Source organism: Nyctibius grandis, chromosome 18, assembly GCF_013368605.1.
Source record: "Nyctibius grandis isolate bNycGra1 chromosome 18, bNycGra1.pri, whole genome shotgun sequence".
Classification (NCBI taxonomy): domain Eukaryota; kingdom Metazoa; phylum Chordata; class Aves; order Nyctibiiformes; family Nyctibiidae; genus Nyctibius; species Nyctibius grandis.
Window position 1 is genome coordinate 10,687,771 of NC_090675.1, and position 14,946 is coordinate 10,702,716.

A 14,946-nucleotide genomic window follows, 5' to 3' on the forward strand; every position below is an offset into this window, starting at 1 on the left:
GGAAGGTCAACTGTCCCAAAGAGGGACTTGAAAAATGTTTGTAGCAGCAGTGATTGAGTATGTGTTGTTCAGGAAACATCTCCTGTATGGCTCCCCACTCTAGTCAGTGCTGCTATTTCTGATTTGGGATTAACAAACATTTCCTCTAAAGTAGAGAAAATGTGCTCCTGAAAATTAACAATTCAGAAAGCGTGGCTCCGCTCCCGCAGCCCCCGCTGGCGCCAGGAGCGCTGCCGCGAGTGCCCTGCCCGCCGTGCCCCGCACCTGCCTGCTCTCAGCTGCACACACCTCACGGCGTGTTTAGTATGCAGGAACAATAAGATGTCTCAGAAGTCGTCAATGCAGTCACGCTTTAATGTGTTTTTACATCCTTTTACGATTCACAAAGCCAGAATATAAGTACTTATACATTTTTAATAGGAAAGTAATATATTCCCCTAAAAGAAAAATAGATTTGATTAATCATTTGTCATAAAAGTTGCCTGACAGTTGAAACTTCAAGCTTCTAAGCTAGAAAAGCCCAAATAGACAAATTATACTGAAATGTTCTTTAAAGACCAAGCAGCCGTTTTATTAAAATATTAGATTTACATTTTAAAAAGAAATACTCTGATTTATTATTCAATTATGATAATCTTATTGAAGTGACATGAAATTCATGGCAATGGGCTTTATCCTGTCCAAGTTCTGTCCTCAGTTATCCACAGGCAATCAGTTCTGCCCCTATTTGGAACTGTGCAAGATCTCGCACACACACAGAGAAGCACCATTCTGGAAAGACAAATCCGAGACACGGGATTGCAACTTGATTCTGATTTCCCCAGAGAAAGGGGGTTTTCAGGTCTGGGCCTAGTGCTGGATCCAGCGCCTGCTGTGGCGCGGCCCCCGGGTCAGACCCAGAGGACCCAGCCAAATCTCACCGTCACAAGAAACAGGAAAAGGATTTCAGAATACACCAACTTCGTCCCGCAGCACAAGTGAATGACCTTCAAACAACTGGAAGCAGGTTGAATTTACATTTTACTTCAAAAAAAAAAAAGGGAAAGTACATACATGAGGGGGAAATGGGGTGAACAACAATTATCTGAAACCAGGTTTCTACCGTTTTTACCCAGTTACCAGCTGCGTTTGAGTCAGCGGGGCTCGTGCCAGCTGTCACACACTCGCTTACAGTATGAACAGGATTGTGGATCAAGGAAACACTTTCAAAGTTGAGGCCCAAATGGAAAGAGTAAGATATCATACACAGTGTAAGTTTATAGTACACAGCATTTTTTTTTTTTAAATGACATAACGCAACAGCAGGAAGGAGTAGTAGTAGTTAACAGTTACTAACACTAGAATAATCAAATTTGTATGTTATACATATACAGCAACTAACTGCTTTACAAAAAAAGCAAAATAATACAATATATTGTCACATGTATTTACAGTGTAGTAAATATACTTTTCTGTCAAATTTTACACAAAAACTATTTACAGGTGAATATACTGCATTAAAAAAAAATTGTGGGACCAACACTAAAAGTGACCTTCTGTGATAAGTTTGTTGCATAACAGTAAGACGTGCTTCATTACATTGGAAAAAAATTAACCTTAGAATGAAACAGAAAAAGCCCTAAAACCTACAACCCGGTTAGGAATAGAGCACTGGAACCTCCCAGGTGCTCAGTCCACAATACTTATTCGAAATGTTTCCCGTTTGTGGAAACCTCATGCACATTAAAGCAGAAACATTGGCATAATTAACAGGTAGGTTATGCACTATTCAAATACTACTGAATTACCTTTAAGTCAGGGAAAATACAAACACAAACAAAATGTTAATCATCTTTACAGTACTTAACTGGAGTTAGTGTGTGATGGGTAACGTGTTCTGAAACAGGGGTGTCAAACACACAGTCCCCATGATGCAGTTCTATGGTCCACACGTTAACAACCGATTTTTCTGAATCGGAAGTTTTCATTTCAAAGCACACAGACTCCACGGCCGCAGCAGCCCCCGGGCACAGCGACTCGAAGGTCGGAACTCTTAGATCTGTCTCCCACTCGTTAGATCAGGTTTCGAGCCCACATCGTCACCAGCAACGACCTGCTCATCCCTACGAGCACAGAGGGAGTAACGGGGTGAGAGGAGAGCGGGAGCAGGCCGGGCTGGGGCCCGAGAGCGGGGCTCACGGGAACGGAACGGAGCACGGTGGAGAATATTCAGAACAGAAGAACAAGTAAAGGAGGATGTGAGAAAGGAAACAACAAGGCAAAACAAGAGCAATGGCTGTTAGAGGGAGCAGGCCGAGCGCTGGGTGTGACAGTAAGGCACTGAACAACTAACCACTGAAGAAAGGCCATGCTTTCCCCCTCGATCTCAGCACAAGCTTCCCAGCTCGTGATACTGGGAGAGAACGTCCCTGTGTATCGGCGTGCCCAGGATCCTGAATTAAACCTTGGCCATCGACTGTAATTACACCCAAATTCAGCCCCCATGACCTAACGTGTTTGACACCCCTGCTCTAGGAAAGTTCAGGGCCTCTCACTGAACCACGCAGTGAAAACATTAAATGACTCCCCCTCCTTCCAGGAAATCAGATAAATTAAATTTTCTTGACCGACTTTATGAAGACACTAGCTTTCTTCAGCTGGGACTGAGAGCCTGGAGCAGTTCTGGTTCTCACATGAAAGGTAATTTTAATCACTGTCCATTTTGATTTCACATTATGTGTATTTCAAAGAATGCACTAATTCTAATTTAGGGACTTTTTTTTTTTTATATAGGCAATGCACAATATGGAAGGAGCTGCTCCCAAATGCACCAGTCCAAACACCACTGCTTTGGTAGTTCATCTGGAATTACTATTTCTGTTTAAAGAAAATCTGCTCAGAGGAGAAACAACTGAAAGCTATGTTTTTCTACCAGCAAGTTACATTTACAAGAGATTCTTTTTTCCTCCTACCTACACATCTTCAGGCTTCTACAATTCATTGTCTTCAGCAACACGGAAGGGGCTGGAATTGGCCTGATGCAGTATGACCCCGTGCAAATGGGCAGCGATGCTGAAGGTGGCTCTGAGCAATGGGATGCAGGAGATGAGGAAGGGTTTTAAATCAGGGACTCCCACAGTTTTGCACGTGCAGCTCAGGACGTGGCCCGGGTCACTGCTCTGTTCCTGCCTTCAGTCCCAGTCTCACAGCCCCTGTCACAGCTCTGCATCAGGCCAGTAACCACAGCTCTACTGCAGCTCCTACATGACCAAGAATTAAAAAAATTTGGTTAATTACACAAGTCTTCCTATTTTCCAACGTATCTATTTCCAGACTGCTAATTCTAAGTTTCCCTCTTGTTTTGGCAAACTATTTGCATATTAAGTTTGTGTTCATAGTTTTTCCAGGACTGTAAACAAATTAAAGAAATTAAATTGTTATTTTATGAATCCATACAATAAAGGTATTTTTATTTACATAAATGTTACATTGTTACTGTGTGGATACATGTGAATTATGTGCTATATCAATAAAATCTGAACACTTAGTTGTACCATTCTCTAATAATTTAGCTGTGGAGTTTGATTTACTGAAAGCCACTAACAAAATTGCACGAGAGGATTTTATTCTCTATAGTGGATATACTTTTTTTTCTTTTAAAGCCACTTACAGGTTGTTCATTTCTAAGATACAGCAGGGATCTGAAACTGGGCAGTCTAACTGTTCTTCAGCAGGAGATGTCCTCGGCCCTCCGCTGAGCACCCGGGTGACACCGGGCCCTTCTCTCAGACCCCTGCTCACCCCCCCGGCAGCACCCAGCGCTGCGCCTCTGCGTCACCAACACAGCAGCATGTTCTCACAGCCGTCCACCGCCGATACACGGCTGCAGCTGACACGTCCTTCACGGTGACAGCAATTTCAGTTTCGTGGAACCCCCGAGGACAAACCCTTCCAAACTAAAACCCCTGGAAAGTTCTGCAGGGCAGGTTTGACCGCAGGTGTCTGTGCTGATACCAGGAATTGCACTGCAAACATTCACGCGTAACCTGGATTTGACAACAGTGTCAGTTATTTTAAAATTCATGTACCTTAAGCAAACATTACTGTTTTCAGATCACTGCTCGGGCAGCACAAAAGCAGCTTTGCCAAACACCACCTCCCAGAGCTGGAAGCTGATCCGTTAAGTTTTCCCCTCCATACCCCGCTGGTTATTCTGCCCGGAATTTCTCAAAGGTGCATATTGTTGGGGAGGGTAAAACTAAAGTACACGCTAAATGGAAGAAAGAAGCAATAAATTTTCAACACTGCTACAACGACAGCATAATAGTCAGTTCTCGATGATTTTCTTTCCACTATACAACCTTTTTTAGTGCAGTTAAAGTACAGCAAAAAAAAAAATTTGCTTTGGAAAAAAGCCAGTTTGTCCAGTCTGGTCCATATACAGTCCAAGTATGTGAAGCTACGGTCTGGGGAATGAAAGAGACTCATGCAGCCTCCTTGTCCTCTCAAATTTATTGCTAATTACTAGAAATTTAATCTAATCCACCACTTCTGGTTAAGCTCATGGTACTGCGGCTATCATAAGTTTCTTTTAAGTATGGTAAAAAAAAGTCCACAGCTAAAAATCTTACAAGTTTGAATTAAAACCAAGATTATAGTAACTTCCCCCAGCTCATAAAGCCACTACCTTGAGAAGTGTGCAAACAGGATTAAGGATTAACACTTTCCTTTAGCGAAGAAACAAACAAGGCCGACAAGAAGCAAAGTAGAACTGTCTATGGGCAATGGCTTTCGTATCGGGACGAGACATGGTTCTGCAGCGTCCCAGGACTCCACCCCTCCGCCGGCTGCAGAGTCCGTCAGGATCTGTCTGAGCGGTTCTGAAACACTGGCTTAAATCAAAAGCAGAAGGAAAGAAATGAAGGCATTGAAACGCAGGCAACGTTTCACGAGTTGATCATCTGGCAACACGGCTGACAGGATGGGAACTTTAAAAGTTAAGTGCAGCATCACAACGGGTGGAGGGCCCTTTGCGAGAGGCCCGCGTACGTCAGTCAGTTTCCAAAAAAAAAAAAAACAAAACCAAACCCCATTAAAAAGAAATAGTCACACAATCTTTTTGATGCTGTGACGTTTGAAACTGCCAGCGCTTCGCTGCTTTTGCACTTGGCTGGCGGAGCCGTGGCGCATCCTCCCGCTGTTGGAGTGTCCGGCGGTGGGCGAGAGCTCCACGTTCTCCTTGTCGATCCCTGCGGAAACACAAGGCCCGAGGTTAACGCTAACCCCGCCGCTTGGCCACCCGCAACGTCCCGCTGCCAGGACGCTCTGCCTGCAGGCACACAGCTCAGCACGCCGGGCGCTGCACCGCACCGCGGCGGGGAGAAGGACGGAGCCCTTGGGGGTGGCGGGGCACCCTCCGGCTGGGCGCACGTCAGAGTGCGGACACCGATTATAATGACTGAAACCCTGGCAAACTGAGAGTAAAAAAGAGACTCAACAATTAACAAGGACAACTAAAGAAAGAGTGTTCTAAGCAGGGTATTAACGGGAAACACAGAGAACAGGCGAGTCTGGAAATCCTCACGAGAGCTGCGGCTGCCCAAGTTCAGCTCCACCAAGGGCAGGAGGAGGCTTATGGAGCACACAACAGGCGTGCACACTTCTCTGAGAAGCTTTGGATGTTCTCTGCAGGACGAGGCAACTCTTAAGTTTTGCTAAAAGAATCACATCAAACAAACCCCCAAAATGAACTGCTTTAGTGTAAACTTCATGCTGATGTGATGACACCACGCAAAAGCCTTGGGTTATGAGCAGTCACTCTAACAGCTTTGGACACAGTCACTTGAAGGTGGAAAAGCTGAGCAGTCTGTTTAATGCAGACCTGCTTCCAATCAATTATTGCTTTTCTGCTGACGCTACCGTGAGTTAATCATTCCTGTAGCAATATCTTAGTGTAGCTGTCACATTATTTCTGCAACAAAATGACTGTGTTTGACGTGTGTTTAGCAACACTCTCAGCACTTACAGTACATGTGCAGCACTGGAATGAACAGCAGGAAGGGTGGTTTTATGTGAGAGGCTAGAAGTATGATCAGCAGTGAAAATGAGGATGTCTGACAGTGAATAAAAAGGTTAGAACAAAATCCTATTACTATAAGTGACCTCTCCCACAGTTATGTCTCTTTCCTCTAAGAAATGGATTCTCATTGGCATTAGCAAGAATGAAGAATACACTCTACATTTCACACACTTACAGGGACAACTTCAAAACTCCAGCCAGCAGCTGGCTGCAGGCTACATCATCCTTCCTCTCCTTGTGGGGGTGTGAGCTTACAAACACCACAAACTACCACGACAATAGGAAGGGATCCACAGGTGCCAGCAAGAAACCTCTTCTGCAGCTTTTTCTTATTTCTCCATATAGAAGCAGAAACCAAACGGGGTTGAGTACCCGTGTTACTGAGCTTCTGTCTGCTGCAGTTTAGTCCAAAGCACTCGTGCCTGTTTCCCGGTGCTGTGCAACTGCAGTTACAGCTGACATCCTGTGAAGCTCACAGGGAACAGTTCTTCATTTCAGCTTAATACCTGCAGCAGAGTCATTTCACATACCAAGCGTCCACTTCTCTATTACCAAATTTACCTTATTCTTAAGGATGTGACTTTCTTTGCCTGCTCTATCGTCAGATATTATTAGCATCACACAAGGAAAGCAACAGCTTAGCACTAACACTGAAGCCATTCCCGTGTCAAAAGGATCAGTAAACAACTTCTCATGCCACCAGCCCAACCCTAAAGCAGATCAAGCAGTATATCGTGCAAATATGATGAAAGTAGAGTGTACCTGGATGAGGAAGCTGCATGAAAACTGCAGATTTAGAGCAAGGCAGAGAAGCTTCACAGATACAGAATGAAAGAAAAAATGTAAGTGAATGATGTCCATGACAAGGGGAAGGGGAGGGACAGGAGAAGAGATGATGACAGACAAAACATTTATAAACCATGATCTCGCCTAATTGTTTTCAGAAGCAAGAAAAGAATTTTTCATGTATCTGCAACTTAATATATTTGTAACCATAATAAACAACTCACTTGGCTGAAACTGCTTCTTTAACTCAGTGTGAAGTAACTCGGCACTGCCGAACACTCAATTTTCTTGTTCACGAGTTCACAAATCAGAGTAAGTGGATGACAGACCTGCACCTCTTATTAGTCCCAGAGCTGCCTTCCTGTTTCAAGAAATCCCGTGGCCCACCTTTACTTCATATTCTATAATTCCTTCACCAATGATTTTTAACTTGGCAGATATTAGGTCTTTCACTGCTTACTCCGTCACTCGTCTCTACAGTGTGAACGTGTACAGCAATGACGGGCCATCACACACCTCTAGGCACAGAGAATGAGAAGGCAAAATCCATGTATGCAGCTATGGAGCTGTACCAAAGTGCCAGAAGACCAATTAAATTTTTAATAGAATTAAACAGCTTAAAAAGCAAAGCATGTTTTACTCAAAGTTGCACTGGTTATCACACCAGTTCAAACCAGTGACATTGTATGTTGATTAAAGCAGAGCAATGTAATAAACACGGGATGAAGGAGCAAAATGAAAAGCTCTGTTTGACCTGGTCCACAGTTTGGGAAAGCTGGAGATCCCCTGACCAAACCCCAAGTCTTGGTATTCAAATTGCTAGAATGAAGCGAGAATACTCAAGGGAATAGGCAAGAACACTGTTAAAGAGTAAGAGATGATGGGAAAATAGCACTTAGATTAAACATTAAGCACAAGGCTTTCATAGAATCATAGAATGGTTGGGGTTGGAAGGGATGTTAATGATGATTGATGCATAAACACATCTGAAGAGAAAATGAGACAGAATATTTGGCTACAAAACCAGTAAATTCCATACATCTCCCTTACCCATGTAGTACCAGAACAGCTACTGACCTGGGGAGTGCTGGGAAGTTGCGAGCGAGGTCATGGAGTTGGAAAGGTTAAGGTTAGCGGTAATGCTGAGCTGGCTCTGCACGGCGGGAGGGTATGGAGAGGTGGGTGTCAGGAGGGATTCTTCACTGGTTTCCTCATCAATTCCAGGCAAATACGTGTCAATCAAGGCATCAAGGAACTTCACTATGAGCTCAGCATAGTCTGGGATTTGCGTTTGCTGTGGGAGATGGGGGAGAAAAAAAAAAATAAAAGGTTGGTTCTTTTCTTTCTCCTTTTCTGTCGATACGAGCGCTGCCCTGAACTCACTCTACTATCACACTGCTTTTGCCAGAAAATTTTAAGAAGCATTTGATGCGATTATCATGAGCCTCAGAGCCCTAGAAAGGTGCCTTTACACACCTGACTGCCTTTACCCAGCTGTGGGAATTTGACCTTACCGAGTCTATCAAAATATCTGATGCAGGCTCAAAAACTGTTTTAGCTATAAAAATGTGCCTTGTATTACTAACTTACTCATATAAATTCTATGACTTGTCATTTCTCTGCATCTTTCCTGGAGCACCAATGTACTTTATACAGAAAATGAAGGCAAAACACTCATGAACTTATATGTAGTGTCCTGTTCTTACCTTGGAAAATGGGCCAGCAAACCTCCACAACCCATTAAATCCAAAACCTACAACAACAAATGGAATGTTACCACAAACACACAGCTCTCAGTTGACAGAAAACAACTAGAAAGCACACACAGCACATCACACAGATTTACCTCGGCATGGAAATGAAATATTTTGATTTGAAGATGCAACACTAATTTTTGTCCAAGCCATGTATAACAAAGTTAAGGCATTTCAGTTTGTATATGAAATACATAAGCTGTAAAAACCTCAATATCTCAGAACCGTCATAGATGAAATTCTTGATGATATTTTACAAGGCAAGTTTAGCACGTGAATACACATCTCATCTTAAAAATTATGTCAACATTTAAGTTTTTCTCAGCTGTCATCTGTTTCTTATTGATCTTCCTGAAAAGTTTTTGATTAAGGACCATAAAAAAATATTTAGGTTTTAAGTGTTCAAGTGTCACGTGAAAGTGAGTTTGGGCACTGAAAAACAAACGTTACACTATGGAATTTACCAATAATTAAATCAATCCCTAACTTAACAAGGTGAACTTCAAACTCATCATTTATCACCACCGTTCATGTTTTGTATTTCTTTAAATTGGTTAGTGGAAACAGAATACCGAGTTTCAACTACTTCTTACTCACACAGAGGGTGTAATACTTCTAATATTTGGTGCACAACTGCAGCAAGGAGTTTTAATATTTGTCAGTAGTTTTTTTTTAATATGCAAACTCTTACTTTACTAGGACAGATGAAATTGGAGATACCACAAAAGACTGACTTGACTGTTCTGTTAGGACTGCAATTCTGAAACATTTTCAGTAGTAAATCTACCTTAAAATACAGCAGGTTTTTTTTAAAAAAAAGGAAAAATATTTACTCTGTAGATAAGAAGTTTGGTATTGGGGTGGAGACTCTTCATGGTAGACAACACTCTGAACAATCCCATGAATTGGATTTAACAAATTCGGATCCTGGCACAGCGATAAAAGGGTATTGATCTTGGAATCCAATAAATTATGCCTGAAGAAAAGACAAGTGGCTTATTTTTTTATTCATAAAATAAATCTGCAGTTCCCACTGACTTTAGCAAACAGCAGTTAAGGTGGAATTTCCAAAATCTCAGTGATTTTAGAAGTAGAACATAATTCCTATATGTGTTCAGCGAGGACGCGTACGATGTGAAACACTTTCAAAAAATTATACTAACAAAATAACTCATTAAAGCATTTACCTATTCAAATGGCACACATTTTAATTATTTTCAACCAAAAAATTATCCACTGGATTTGTGTATGTGTCGGAGATGGAATTTCAAAGCAGCTTTTTAAACTTGCGGGAGTTCTGTCTCATTTGAGCTCCCCTGCAGAGCTCGTGCATGGTTGGTGTTTTAATACAAATGCCAGTTACTTACAAGCGTGGGTTCAATAACTCACAGAACTTGTATGTACTGTGACCGTTACTTTATAAAGCCAGCAAAAAGGTAGCATTATTTTTAAATTGTGCTCAGGTCAGTTTTAAAAGTCTACTCATCTTGATTTCTGATAGCTGGGTTTCCCTTACACATGCTGACTCCAGTGAATACTACTTTTAAGGGATATCTAAAGAAATACATCCAAAGAGTATCCTGAAGTACGCTTTAAATCAGTTTTGATAATCAGTACATTTGGGGTACAAATTAAAAACCCTGAATCTAACTGGGGTGAAAATAATATTTAAGAGACAGTATATACTGACTTGCATAGAAAGGTACCCGAACGTATTAATACATAATTTGATTCTCCGCAGTATCAAACAAGCGACAAAGCCACGCTGTGCGGAGCCCAGGGCGATGGCAGCCGTGACCCTGAACGCTCTGGAGAGCTGCTGGCTGCACAGCCAGGCGCCCTAGCGACAGCACACAGCTCTCCCACGCTCTGCCAGCCTGAAGCTCTGGCGCGGAGGCACGCTTTGGAGGGCCATCTGCAGCAGAGCTGAGGACGCCTGTTCTTGTAAGAACATTGCATTCATTTAACCCAGGGAAGAAGGACGAGTCTCCAGTTGCTCTGGATTTGTCTGAAGCCACGGACAGATGGCAGCTAGGAACTACAAATGAGTAAGTATCTCGCACACGCTTGTCCTGGTCCAGAGACCTTGTAAAGGCAGGGCCAAGCCCAGAGTCATCGGAAACGGAGTTTTAGATACTTACACAACAGGAAAGACCTTTGGGAAGACAACACTGGCTTCTGCTAAATACTCATACAGGATCCGCTGGTCAAACTCATCAGTAGTGTACTTCACTAATGTTGCCTGTCATAATGTAAAGGATTCAATTAGCACGCTTCTAATTTAATTTGAGTAGTTACAGGCTTTTGTTTTCATTGTAGTTCAAGGTTTTAAGATTTCTGAATTGCAGTAAGCAGCATTACAAAAGATTAATTTATGTCCTCTTTGGACATGGAATCAAGTTATTTTATGTGTATGTGGGAAACAAAACCAGCTGGTAATAGCTTCTATTTTGGCAAAAAAATTAGCTAGTCAGTTTTTGACAAAAGTGGGCAACTGAGTCTTTCTGAATTGGATCAGGAATGGTAACTGTACTGGTACACCTGAAGAACGCACTATCATACTGTACCTATAGTACTAGTTAATCATTTTTAAACTGAATTATGCTGGGATTCCAACAATTTTCACTTCTTAACTTTTTAAAGTATAATATATTAATATCCTTTTGTTATATAAAATCAGTTTGTGCTAAAAATCTGCCAGGAAAAAGGAAGAATTGTTGGACACGTTCTACAAAGCAATACAGCATAGTGAAAACTGAGTATTTGCTCTCAAAGAGCATTTAAATACATTTCAAAAAGTGATTCCTAGAAAATGGGAAGAACGGCCACAAAAGGATAGACTTGCACATCACAGTGAATCCCATCCATAGGAATTTAGAAACACTGTAAGGAACATGTATGCTTCTTTGGAAGATAAAAGAATACCAGAAAACAACAGGGAACACACAGAAAGAATGCTTACAAGAACTGTAAGCAGCAGTGCTTGAATTTTTGGGTCAGTCAGAACTTCTTCATCTAGGAGGACATTTGACTCAGAAACAGAAACTTTTCGAAGATGCGGGTGCTGCTGCGGTGATATTCTCTGGGTTTCTGCCAGATAAAAAAAGAGCAACTCATCCAAAGCAAAATAAACCCAAACCAAAACAGAATTAGCTCTTGCACAACAAATTCAGTCAGATGCAAACTGCAGAGTTCACCAGCCTTTTCGTAAGGGATAAAAGCAACACCTCTGCTGTAATACCAGCAGTGCTAGACCGTTACATGGGATGTATCATCACATGGTAAACAATAACCCCAATTTCCTGTGCAGTGAAATACAGGCCCAGGGGTGGCAAGTCCCATAGTCCGGGTCAGGCAGCAGCCCGACAGCCGAGACAACAGAGGAACCCTGGTCTTGCATTGCAATTGGGGATGGGGGCACAGGAAGCAGATGTGGGAGAAGATGAAGAGAGGCATTCTAGGCATTAGGTCACGTTCCATCTCCTGCAGAAATTTGCAGCTAAGGCTTATTAACTTAGAAAAAGCCAAATTTTATTTATTTCATTTAACTCCTGTAAGCAGTACTTTATAGCTGCCCCTTACTCTGCATCTGCAAACTGAGCAACTCTAATTCAAACCTCAGTTGCCAGAGATACGGAAGACTGTACTCTCCAGAAGCCACTGTTAAGAAAGGTACTTCTCCCTTACCTTGTAGTAACCTAGGCAAATAAACATTGAATTTAGAAATAATCCTTTGTATATATATACAAAGCATTTATAATTAGTAGCATTCTTAAAATGTTAGTCCTGTTTCTCACCCATTTCATAATCATTTTCGGCTACTCTCCTCATTTTGGGAGGCGTTGTGATTCCAGATTCCATGTCTTGCCTTTTAGGAGCCTTTGTGTCCGATATCAAATGGTCAAAACTTTTCCTTGTACCTAAAAACAATTTATCAGGCAATTAAAAACATTAAACCTAAATCCATATTCTAACTTTTTCTGATTTTCAGGCCAAGCTACTCTCCTATCTACAACGTATTGATAGGAATCTGGGGACATTTTCACCATTTTCAGGGATGGCAGAGAAAATACGGTCACACCATGCCGCTCTCCATCACAGTTTCCAAAATGCTTCACAATACGTATGAGGAAAGCATGCAATTTATTCAAATATGTAAGCTGTGGGCATGCTATGGTTTCCTGGTCAACACATCACATCGAATAAACATGCCAAAATGTGATTACTGAAAAGGAAGCAGTAGTAGGACTGTAATGAAAGAAAAGCCCCTCTCCTTCCATATAGACCGTATAACGTAAACGGAAAACCACAAGTTATGCCAAGCAACTCGTTTCTCTAATAGTAAGACTTTGCTTGTAAACGTGATGTGCTGAGAAGCCATGAATAAAGATCAGATTGCTTCCAAAACATCTGAAATGTTTTGGGACTCTCTCTTCTAGCATAAGACAGAGTATTCGATAGAGTAGCTAAGCTAAGGTATTCAGCCTCTTGGTTTTGTTGACGGAGGGCTGGTGGCAGAAAATTAGCACTGTGACTCTTTAGTATAGTCATATACTAGAATATCTTTTTTTCTTCTTTTTTTTTTTCCCCCTTTTTTCTCCACTTCAACATGCACATTTTGAATGTCACTCTTGCTTCCCCCGCTTCGTGATCAAAAGAACTGAGTCAGTCCTCTTTAACTGTACAGGGTTCTCTAATTTGTATTTTGTAGAAACTGCATATATTCCTCTGAATCAGGAATAAGCACTTAAAGTATAACGTTTCTCCAGTAACACTTCCTGAGGTATTCTGTAGACAAATTAGTAAATTAGTTATCTTAATAACCTAGAAGCTTTTTAGTGTTCGCTTGTGAAGGCTGCCCCATATCCAAACTCATGGATTTTCGTGTTCGAGGGCTTATCTGTCCCACTGTCGGGTAACTGGCAGCCAGATGTCTGTCTGACCCCTTTGGTGATGACCATGGTTGATTTTCCTTTAGTGTCCTGAAAGTGCAGAGAAATTAAATTAAGAAAATCTTTAAAACTGTGCACATTTAGGCATAAATTTTTCAACTAGCCAAACTACCCTTTATTAAACCCATCGTTCCTAACAGGTTAATCTCCCAAAAATACATATTAAGAAATAGTAATTACTTTGCTTGCAAAAACATCTGAGCTACTGATAACTAACAATCTGATATGAATGTAATGATCAAGAGATAAAAAATAAAGCAATGAAAAGAACACGAGCAAATCAGCCTATGAGGCAAGATGAGAGATATTTAATAATCAGCTGCTCCATACTGGATGCTAAAAGGAGCTACTGAGTAAAGTGCTCTCCATGTCACTTCTAGGCTGATTTCTTAGCTTATCTCTGTGGCTGCTGGCAGACAGGCTACAAGGTGCCAAGACTGTTCAATGACACAGATCAAGTGATTACTTAGTACATGCCTTGAAGCTCTTAAAAGCACAAACAAAACTTTCCTCTAAATTCAAATGAAAAATAAGGTGAAATTAGGTCTTGTAGAAACAAGTTAGCAAAGAGTTTAAGAACCTCCAAAGCAGTTAAGCTCTGAAATAGCTTTACAGATCTCAAAGTTAAATCTATAGGAATTTGATACCCACATTTCTCTGTGATTTTGATCACAGTATAAGTAGCATGTTGGTCTGGAACCAATAACAGAACATGAACTCAGCTTTATGAATGCGGGTTTCAGTTTTCAATACACCCCAGGTTACCTTTAGATAACTTACTACCGTAAACAGACATTGAAATCTGGATAACTTATCTAAAAGTTAGACAACCAACCTATAGCTAGTGTCACTGTGATGTATGGGATATGTATCCATTGGAACATTTTCCATTGACACGTCTGTCAACAAGAGAGACTTCCTATGTTTTAGGCTGCAGCGACTTCGAACTTCCTCAGATACTGTCAGCAATGCTAAAAATTCAAAGAAAGCTAACGTAAGTTTTCCACATTAGGAAGACATTGAAGAAGCAATATTCCAAAACTGATTTTTTTTTACGTAGTAGAAAGAAGACCATTGAGATGTAATTACACCTTACTGAAACGCACAGATTAAAAGTAGGGCATTTAAAAAGAATTATATTCCCCATCCAGTTACAGTTACATGATTTAAACATTTGCCCTCACATGGTCACAATTTCTCTTTCTAGACCACTAGAAATTTGAATGCTCTAAGGCACGCACTTAAACCGAGAAACCTTCACCCTCCCTGAAGTATTTTCTAAGTTGCACAGTCGCTCCTGTGCTGGCAAGCCTTCAGGCCACAAAAAGCTTTAATAACGTACCCCAGCCTAGCCCAGACTCTTGTCCACCTCCAGTTACAAGTTTCCTTTATGTTG

General features: G+C 41.4%; 1 protein-coding gene across 4 annotated transcripts in view; it reads right to left on the bottom strand.

Annotated features, from left to right (window-relative positions):
- Positions 1-333: 333 nt before the first annotated feature.
- Positions 334-14,946, bottom strand: part of NF1 (neurofibromin 1) — an 86,405-nt gene continuing 71,792 nt past the window's right edge. For 2 of the 4 annotated variants that reach the window (XM_068415906.1, XM_068415904.1), the window contains 10 exons: positions 14,386-14,521; positions 13,423-13,580; positions 12,396-12,518; positions 11,561-11,688; positions 10,740-10,840; positions 9,432-9,574; positions 8,551-8,597; positions 7,922-8,138; positions 6,821-6,871; positions 334-5,228 (listed from right to left, as the gene is read on the bottom strand). In XM_068415906.1, the coding sequence (XP_068272007.1) occupies positions 5,086-5,228; positions 6,821-6,871; positions 7,922-8,138; positions 8,551-8,597; positions 9,432-9,574; positions 10,740-10,840; positions 11,561-11,688; positions 12,396-12,518; positions 13,423-13,580; positions 14,386-14,521 (1,247 nt within the window). In that variant the 3' untranslated portion in view covers positions 334-5,085. The remainder of the gene's footprint in view (positions 5,229-6,820; positions 6,872-7,921; positions 8,139-8,550; positions 8,598-9,431; positions 9,575-10,739; positions 10,841-11,560; positions 11,689-12,395; positions 12,519-13,422; positions 13,581-14,385; positions 14,522-14,946) is intronic. The other 2 variants (XM_068415907.1, XM_068415905.1) reach the window with 1 other exon arrangement.